General features: G+C 48.0%; 1 protein-coding gene across 1 annotated transcript; it reads right to left on the bottom strand.

Moving 5' to 3' along the window:
* Window positions 1-7,452: 7,452 nt before the first annotated feature.
* SPDYC (speedy/RINGO cell cycle regulator family member C) lies at window positions 7,453-9,234 on the bottom strand. Its single transcript, XM_061203629.1, has 6 exons — window positions 9,093-9,234; window positions 8,770-8,828; window positions 8,420-8,505; window positions 8,144-8,315; window positions 7,718-8,060; window positions 7,453-7,531 (listed from the first exon to the last, which is right to left on the bottom strand). Exons 1-6 carry the CDS (start codon window positions 9,232-9,234, stop codon window positions 7,497-7,499), a joined length of 837 nt encoding a protein of 278 aa, XP_061059612.1. The 3' UTR covers window positions 7,453-7,496.
* Between the last annotated feature and the right edge of the window lie 601 nt (window positions 9,235-9,835).

Here is a 9,835-nt window from a genome sequence, read left to right as displayed (position 1 = left end):
GCGGTGGGAGAGACTGCGAGCAGGACAGTAGGCCCACCCGGGACCCGGAGAGACCCCACCTCCCGAGATGCAGAAGGTGGAGAGCCGAGAAGTAGGAGGTAGCGAGACTGCAGCGGTCCGGCCGCCCAGCTCAGGGCTTTTGATTGACCTTGGGGGCCGCGACCCAGCAGGTCGCAGCCCTTATATGATGTACACACAAGCATTTTGTTGGGGAAACAGTGCATAGCCTTCCTAGGATTTGAGGGCCCATGACCCCAAGAAGGTTAAGAGCCACTGATCTAATCTGACTCCATTCTCACTCCTAGTTTACAGATGAGGAAAACTGAGGCCTAAGAGAGTGCGGCTTGCTCAGCTCCTTCAACTGGTGAGTCAGGGCTAGAACCAGCTTCTGAGCTCTTTGCTCTTCACCACTGGGCATTAATGTGTCCAGTCTTGACTAAACCCCTGACAGGTCTTTGCCTAACAGAGACCCATGACTAAGGCAGACCAGCCCGTGCTAGAGGAGGCTGCTCTCCTGGTTCAGCTTTGGGGATTAAGGAAGGTGAATCCTATTGGAAAAGTCGGAATTAACTAGGCAGTGAGGTGCTGGAAAGGGTGTTCTTAGCTGAAAGAACTGTGTGTGCAAAGGTCCAGAGGCTGGGGGAACACAGGCCAATAAGGGGAATTGCAAGTGTTCCTTGTGACTGGATCACAGGGAGCAGGGGCCTGGGAGAGGAAAGATGCTCTGGAGAGGTAGCAGAGGCCACCCCTCCCCTCAAAGCCCTCTGGCTCAACCTATGTGTCCCGCAGTCCTCAGAATTACTTCCACCAAACTGTCACTCCTGCTGACTGCGTTTGACTGTTCATGGGCACTGACCACCTCCTGTATGTGCAAGGCACTGTGCTCACCTGGGCATAAGATGGTGAAGACCTATGCCCTTGGCTCCCTCTGAAGGAAGCAGACATCGCCTCAGCTTTTAGACCCACGATAAATTGGGAAGAAGAATGGTGTGAAGGAAGCCCATAACTGAAGCCTTAGCTAATCTAGGTGTTAGAAGAGGCATAAATCAGACAAAGGGAGTTATGGCAGGGGTGGGCGAGACGCCAGTGAGGGGAATTAATTGCCTTGGCATATGGAGGAACTGAAATGTTCTTAGTGTTGCTTGAGCACAGAGAGAGAAAGGGAGAGAAGAGTTGTGGCAGGTCTGGGTCGGCCATGGAAGATGGATTTTGTTCTACATAGAAGGCTGCTCAGATTTGTACAAATGAAGGAGAAGGATGCCTGGGAGTGGGTGGATCAAACTAGGGAGCTGGTAGACACAAGTGGGAAATAGATGGATTTGATAACTACTTAGGATACACCATATCAAAATGTAACTGCAACTGGATTATACACCTAAATATAAACTCTAGGACTATAAAACCTCTAGAAGAAAGCATAGGAAAAATGTTAGCAATCTTGGGCTTGGCAAAGATGTCTTAAATATGACACAAAAAGCTGAAACAATAAAAGAAAAACATTAAATTGAACTTTATCAAAATAAAACACTTTGTTTTCAAAAGGCACTATTATGAAAATGAAGAGACAAGCCACAGACTAGGAAATAATTGCAAATATATATATATGTATCTGATGAAGGACTTGTATTTAGAATATATGAAGAACTTTTACAACTTAAAAAAATAATCCAATAAAAATGGTTGAAAGATATGAATAGACATTTCCCAAGAAGATATTGGATGGCAAATAAGCACATGAAAAAATGCTTATTCACTGGGAAAGTGCAAATTAAATCAACTAGAAGGACCACCATTACAAATCTGGAATGGCTAAAATTAAAAAGACCAACCATGCCAAGTGTTGGCAAGGATGTGGAGGAGTTGGAACTCTCATATGCTGCTGGTGGGAATTCAGAATACCACCACTTTGTTAAACAGTTTGGTACTTTCTTTAAAAGTTAAACAGCAAAAGTTTAAAAGTTATTCGGCAATAAATAGAAATAACCTATCAAGCTACAGAAAGATGCCAGAAGCTTAAATGCATATTGCTAAGTAAAAGAAGCCAGTATAGGGGCTTCCCTGGTCGCACAGTGGTTAAGAAACTGCCTGCCAATGCAGGGGACACGGGTTCAAGCCCTGGTCCAGGAAGATCCCACATGCCGCGGAGCAATTAAGCCCGTGTGCCACAACTACTGAGCCCACGTGCCACAACTACTGAAGCCCGTGCGCCTAGAGCCCTTGCTCTGCAACAAGAGAAGCCACCGCAATGAGAATCCTGCACACCACAATGAAGAATAGCCCGCGCTCGCCACAACCAGAGAAAAGCCAGCACGCAGCAACAAAGACCCAAGGCAGCCAAAAAAATTAATTAATTAAATAAATTTATTAAAAAAAAAAAAGAAGCCAGTATAAGAAAACTATATACTGTATGATTCCAACTATATGACATTCTGGAAAAGGTAAAACTAGAGACAGTAAAGAGATCAGTGATGGCCAAGGTTTCAGGGAAGGTGGGGGAAGGGAGCACAGGGCATTTTTAGGGCAGTGAAACTCTTCTGTGTGATACTGTAGTGGTGGATACATAACATTATGCAAAACCCATAGAATGTACAACACTAAGAGTGAACCCTAAAGTAAACTATGGACTTTAATAACAATGTATCAATATTGGTTCATCAATTGTAACAAATATACCACACTAATGCAAAATGTTAATAGGAGAAACTGTGTGCAGGTGGGAAAAGGGATATGGGAATTCTCTACACTTTCTGAGCAGTTTTTCTGTAAACTTAAAACTGCTCTAAAAAAATAGTCTATCTTAAAAAGAGAAAAATAAAGTTAAATACACACCTACGACATGACCCAGCCATTCCACTCCTAGGCATTTACCCAAGGGAAATAAAAGCATGTGTCCACACAAAGACTTGTGTGTGAATATTCATAGCAGTTTTAATTGTAACAGCCAAAACTGGACAAAACCAAATGTTCATTAACAAATTGTGAATGGATAAGCAAATTGTGGTGTGTATATATACAATAGAATACTACCCCGTAATAAAAAGGAACAACAATGGATAAATCTCAGAATAATTATATTGAGTGTAAGAAACCAGACAAAAGTACATTCTTCTATATAATTCCATTTCTATGAAAATTCGAGGAAAAGGATGGCAATTTAGTGACAGAAAGCAGATCAGTGGTTGCCTGGAGGGGCTGGCAGGTGGGAAAGGGTGGGAGGGAGAGATTACAAAGGGGCTTGAGGAAACTTTTTGGGGTGATGGATATGTTCATTACCTTGATTGTGATAATGGTTTCATGGGGGTATACATGTCAAAACAAAAATGTACCTTTTAAGTATAGTTTATTGTATGTCAACTATACCTCAATAAAGCTGTTAAAAACACCTATAGAACTTAGCCACTGATTGGATATGGCTCTTGGGAGATAGGGAGGAATCTGAGTGGATTAATGGTGTGGGGGACACTAATCTGGAGGGGATACTGGAGGATCAGGTTTGGGAGGTACCTTTGGGACCCACCCCCATCCAAGGGGAGATGCCTGGGGGTGGGACTAGCCCTCAGAATAGAGGTACAGATTTGGGAGTCACTGGCCATCGGTGCCACCTGAAAGAAGTACGTAGAGGCAGGGGACAGACACTTCATTCTGGACACAAAGATGCTTCATAAAGATGTCTGTTCTTAAAGTAATCTACAGATTTATCAAAATTAACAATTCTAGGGACTTCCCTGGCCGTCCAGTGGTTAAGACTCTGCGCTCCCAGTGCAGGGAGCGCAGGTTCCATCCCTGGTCGGGGAACTAAGATCCCGCATGCCGCGTGGCGTGGCCAAAAAAATAAAAAATTCTAACAGATTTTAAAAAATTCTAACAGATTGTTTGAGGGGAAGAGGGACTAGAAAAGCTGATTTAAACTTCATATGGAAAATTGAACAAGCAAGAATAGCCAAGAGGGACTTCCCTGGTGGCACAGTGGTTAAGAATCCGCCTGTCCATACGGGGACACGGGTTCGACCCCACTGATCAGGGAAGATCCCACGTGCCGCAGAGCAACTGAGCCCGTGTGCCACAACTACTGAGCCTGCGCTCTAGAGCCCGCAAGCCACAACTACTAAAGGCCGTGAGCCTAGAGCCCGTGCTCCGCAACAAGAGAAGCCACCACAATGAGAAGCCCGCACACCGCAACTAGAGAAAGCCTGTGCACAGCAACAAAGACCCAATGCAACCAAAAATAAATAAATTAAAAAAAAAAAAAGAGAATAGCCAAGAGACTCCTGAAGACAGGAGACTAACCCTACCAGATATTAAATCCAATCTATAATAATTAAATGTAATGAAGAGAGGTACTGATACACAAAGATCATTGAAAGATAGAAAAACCTAGAAATAGATCCAAATGCATATAGAAATTTAGTATAAGAGCAGCAATTCAAATCTGTTGAGAAAAGATGAGTTTTTCACTAAATGGCATTAGGAAAATGGGCAGGAATTTTGTATATGATAAATTCCAGATGAACTCATGATTTAAATGTAAAAAATGAAAACAAAAATACAGCCAGCAGCTAAGGGAGACATTCTTTTAATCATCTCAGTGTGGAAAAGGTCTTTTCAACTATGACACAAAACCCAGCAGCCACAAAAATTTATTTTACTACACTAAAAAATCTGCATAGCAAAGTTAAAATGATAAACCAAGGAAAATACTTCCAATTTACATCCTGAAAGGCTATTTTTCCTTATATGTGAGTCAGGTACCAAAAACAGTGGCGAAATGGGCAAAGACAAGGACAGTTCACAAAAAAGTAGACAAAGAGCTCTTAAACATATGAAACAATGCTTGAGCTCACTCAAAAGAAAAATACAGCCTTTCTCACCTTCTGAGATGGCCCACACTCTGTCTGTGGAGTGTGGTTTTCTCTAAAGAAATACACTTCTCACCTAAAAAAAAAAAGAAAAATACAAATTAAACCTTCACCAAGACACCATTTTCTACTTAGCAGTTTGGCAAACATAAAACAATCTGGTACCTCACTGATTGGTGAGTGTTCTGGAAAACAGCCTTCACATGCTCTGCTAGAGGTTGGGGGGGAAGGGCGGTACAGGCATAGCCCCAACAGAAGGACATATGGCAAAGTCCTTCAATTTTGACTTGACCTTTGGCTGAACAATTCTTCTAGGAATTCACTCTACAGATACCTTTTCACATTTGAATAATGCTGTTCTTACAAAGTCTTAGTGACTCTCTGTAGCACTATTTGGAATAGCAAAAGTGTGGAAACAAATGCCAATCAATAGGAAAAAAGATACATTATAGTACATCCACACAGAGGAATACTACACAGCTGTCAAAAGGAATGTGCAGACAAGGAACCATCTTTAAAATACATTGATAAGTACACAGTAGGATGTATGGAATTCTCCCACTGGAGTGTTTTAAAAATGGGGGTGGGACACATATGCATATTTGGTGTGGTATCTTTTTTCTGACACCACGTCTCACACCAAATATGTTTCTTCCCAGATACCAAATACATGCGATGGGTCCACACCAACTCTCCAACACCATCTAGGTGCCTACAATTCAATTTGGACACTAATTGCCAGAGTTAGTGCAGACCCCATGGGTTAAAGGCTCAGTTCCACAAGATGCCAGCCACAAATGGAATGCCCAGGTGACCCATACTCCTGTCTGGCTGACTACAAATTTGGGGATGCCCACAACACCCCTCCTCAGACCTGATAATTCAGTAGAACACTCTCAGAACTCAGGAAGGTGCTTTACCCACTGTTACCAGTTTATTATAAAGGATACTCTGGAGCAGCCAAATAGAAGAGATTCATAGAGCAAGATAGGGGGGGGAGGAGGCGGAGCCACCCTCCCCTCAAACTCCAAATCTCCAGTGCCCTGCCCCTCCTGGAGGAAGTAGGGAAGCTGAAAGTTCCCACCCTCTAGATCAGTTTTTTTAGTGATCAGTTTTCCCCCCATCCTGAGTAACCTCATTAGCATAAACTCAGGTGTGATCCAAAGGAGCGCATTATGAATAACAAAAGACACTCCTGTAACTCTGGAAATTCCAAGGGTTTTAGGAGCTCTGTGCCAGGAACCAAGGACGAAGACCAAATATGTATATTTTTATTATACCACATTTTGTTATATACATTCAGATTCTTTCTCTGGAAGGACATGAATTATTATTTTCATTGCTTCCAGAAAGGGGAACCAGATGGCTGGCAGTCAGGGGTAGAAGGTGACACTTGGTGCAAAATTCAAAACATACATGTGAATATATTACCTATTTGAAAAACTCTTACAAATACTTTACAGTCCTTGTCTTGGCTTCCAATGTTCGCAGTCTCCAGGCCTTACCTCCTTACTTCTTGGGAGCCACTCAGAGAGGCAGGGGAATCTCGTCCAGATTCCTCTGCCACCTGACCCTTTAGACTTTTCTGTCTTGTGTTCCGGCCACTCCCCAAACATACATTCCCCTCTAGCCTTTCTCTGGGCAGCAGTTCCCTCTACTAGTAACACCCACATTTAAGCTCTACTCTTGAAACCTAGTTCTAAACCCTTCTAGGATTAACTCAATCAAATCTCAACCAACACCCTTTTTAGTGTAATACCCATTTTACAGATGAGGAAGTAGAGGAGATTAAATAACAGGCTAAAGTCACACATAAACCTGGACTTTGAACTTAAGCTGTCCGGCACCAGAGACCAAGTCTTAATCACTACTCTGGACTGTCTTTCCAAGAATACTGTTCCTCACCACCAGCACCCCAACACCACCACCCAAGCATGGGCAAACCTGACATTGTTCAAGGCCCCATTCAAATGCCAGCTCCTCTGGGGAGTCTTCCCTGCTCCCCAATTAACAAACTTACCTTGGGGAAGGGAGAGGGGGTCTTGTATTATAATTACATTATATTCGATTGCCGCCCAGAGCAAGGACCAAGGCTCATTCCTAAATAGACCTGACCCTGCAGGCATTTCTAGACTGACAATGGAGCTGTTTTCCTTCTGAGCATTTTTTTGTCCAGTAGGTTCCAGACCCTCTTCTAAGGACTGCATACACCTCATCTCATTTAGTCCCATCTGCACTGTGTCGATCTCACCATCCACAAGGATGTTAAAAAGGGAAACAGGCTCAGGATGACTGGTCACGAATGGGCGGAGAGGAGCTATTACAGGACCTGTGCTCATGGGTCTCCAACCACTGGTACCTAAACCTGGCAGATGCCCCTCTCCCGGTAGCTCCCTCCCTACCCCCACCCTGGGTCAGGGACCCAGACTAGGGCCTAAGCACAGTTGGTGTCCTGTGGACATGAATTTATTTGAGGAGCCAGGTCAGAGTGGGTACAAGTTGCAGGTTGGGAGGAAGGGGCAGGGGGCATGGGCAGCCCTGCCAGCCTGAGGCCAAGAAGACAGGAGGCCGGAGGGGCCACAGCCAGTAGAGCACTGGGTCAGCAGGCAAGCAGACGGGCTGTTCTTCACCCTGCGAGTGTCAGCGCCGAGGGCACGGCAGCAGCTTTGAGAAGACTGGGGGAAGAAGGACAGAGAGAGGCTCAGAGGAAGCTTGCCAAGCCTAGGCGGCTAGGAGGTGGCAGAGCTGGACACATGCCCGGGCGTGCTGGACCCCAGGCCCCATGCCCCTCCTTCCCATTCTGCCGGGCCCCACACCTGCCCCCCAGCTCCTCCCAGCTCCCCCTACTGTACCCTACTCACTGTGGAGGGTGTAGGTGCCTGGCTCCAGCTGCAGCTGGGTGGGCAGGACAATGAGGAAGGCCCCACTCCAGGAGTCTCCAGCCACCGAGAGGCAAGCTTGGGAGGGAGGGCGGTGCCGCTCAGGGTTTTGGGAAGGGCACTTGGATATGACAGGCAAGGGGCAGGGGTGGTGGCAGCGGTGGCTGCGGCAAGGGGGCAAGCCACACAGGGGACAGTGGGGTGGCGAGAGGCCGGGGCCCCGGGGGAGGGGGATCTGGGCCTTTGGGTAGCTCCTCTGAGCCCTGCCGTGGTGGGGATGCCTCTCCCGAGTCCAGGCCCAGTGGGTCGGCTCCTTGGCCATGACCTGGCATGAGAAGAGCGGATGGTAAATGGGAGGTGGGAGGTCCAGCCTCTTTCCCCCACCGCAGGATGCTGGCGGGACCTCACCTCCTCGCAGCTCTGGCGTCTCACAACGGCCCTGAAGCCCATCCGTGCCCACAGCTTGTCCCTCTGACGCAGGAAGTCTGACACTCGACGATGCCAATCTTGGCCCAGGGCCCACAGAAAAATCACGCTTTTGGGGTCCTCCAGGTCTTCCTCCATGTCATTTGCAAGGTACCTGGCCACAGAGGCAGGGGGCAGGGAACAGAGGCTGTAAGCATGTGCCCTGCCCCACCCTGCCACTCCGAGTCAGGGTCCCCATCACGCGCCTGGACCACTCACAGTGCCAGGAACAGATTGCTGTGGGTGTACTCGCTGAGCTGCAGGTTGGCGCGCTGGAAGTAGACCAGCACCATGGCCAGGAGATACTGCAGACACAGAAATGGGGAGAGTTAGAGTGAGGCACTGGGTGGGGAGGGGCTGCGCCAGCCCCACTGGCACCCAAGGAAGTTCTGGTGGGGCTAAAAAATCTGGGGTAAAATGGTGGGGAGGGGCCTGCGAAGACAAGGGTTAGAAGGGAGGCGCTCCCTCCACCAGACCAGAGGACCCAACAAATTAGCAGCATCGGAGTCCCACTAATTCAATCTTCCCCAAGTGAGGCTGGCCTCTGCCCCCCCACTGTGCCCTCTCACCTTATCTGAAATCTGGAAACAGGGATCTTTGGAGAGGAAATCCTGGAGGAAACTGTGCTCTGGGGGTAGAGAGGAGAAACGGTGGACTGGGGTTACCACCCCCACCCCCAGAAGATAAGAGGGGCAGCAGCCATTCCAGAGCCCAAGCCTCCCCTGAACCCACTTTCTGACATGACACCCCCACCTGCCAAACTGGGGTCACCTGAGAAGAGAAGGGACAGAGACTGCAGGTGACTGCACGGGCAAGCTGAGATCCCACCTCCCATACCTGTTCACGCTTGGTCCCCACGGCCCCTGCCATGCCAGCCCCCAAGTGGACTCACCCAGAAGGTTGAGGAAGGCCTGGAGCTCCTGGTGCCGGCGGAAATGGAAAGACTCACCGCCCTCCCCTTGACGGCTCCAGCCCCTCAGCTTCACCTGGGTGCCAACCGCAGGGATTGTGGCAGGATCTTGGGCATCACTCATCTCTTGGGGGGTGGGGGTGGGTGAGGTGGGGTGGGACGGGGTGACCTGTAAAGGAAGCAGCCCCAGGACTTAGCACCTACCCCATTGCCCCCCAGAAGTCAAGGGGATCAGTGTGCTGGCCTGACAGATGACCTCCAGAAAGTGGAGGCATGGGAAATGGAGAAATGGGGGCTCAGAACAGGAGGAAACCGAGATGTGGCGCGGCGGGAGGGGGAAGGGGGCGGAGATGGGGCCAGAAAAGCAGCAGAATTCCTGGAGGCTACAGCACCCTTCCCCCTCCTCCTGGCACCCCAGACCAGGCCAGAGAGTAAGAACAGCAGCAACAAGCACCTCTGAGGGCTTCCTAAGTGCCTGGAGCTGTGTTAAATGCTTTAAGGACATTATCTTATTTCATCCTGGTAAGTAGACCCATTTTGCAAACACGGAAACTGAAGCATGGAGGTCTCACGGCCACTTCAACGTGGAGCCTGTCTGACCCCAAAGCCAGAGTTTAACGGCTCCTCTTGTCTCCCACCTCACAACCCCTCACCCTTCACCAAAGCGGCAGCCCTGAAAGAACCACCAACCCTTCACCGCCCAGAGGGAAAACTGAGGCCCAGAG

The sequence above is a fragment of the Eubalaena glacialis genome, chromosome 10 (assembly GCF_028564815.1).
Source record: "Eubalaena glacialis isolate mEubGla1 chromosome 10, mEubGla1.1.hap2.+ XY, whole genome shotgun sequence".
Taxonomy (NCBI): Eukaryota; Metazoa; Chordata; class Mammalia; order Artiodactyla; family Balaenidae; genus Eubalaena; species Eubalaena glacialis.
Note: the sequence above shows the minus strand (reverse complement) of the source record. Positions and strands in the feature narration are given on the sequence as shown.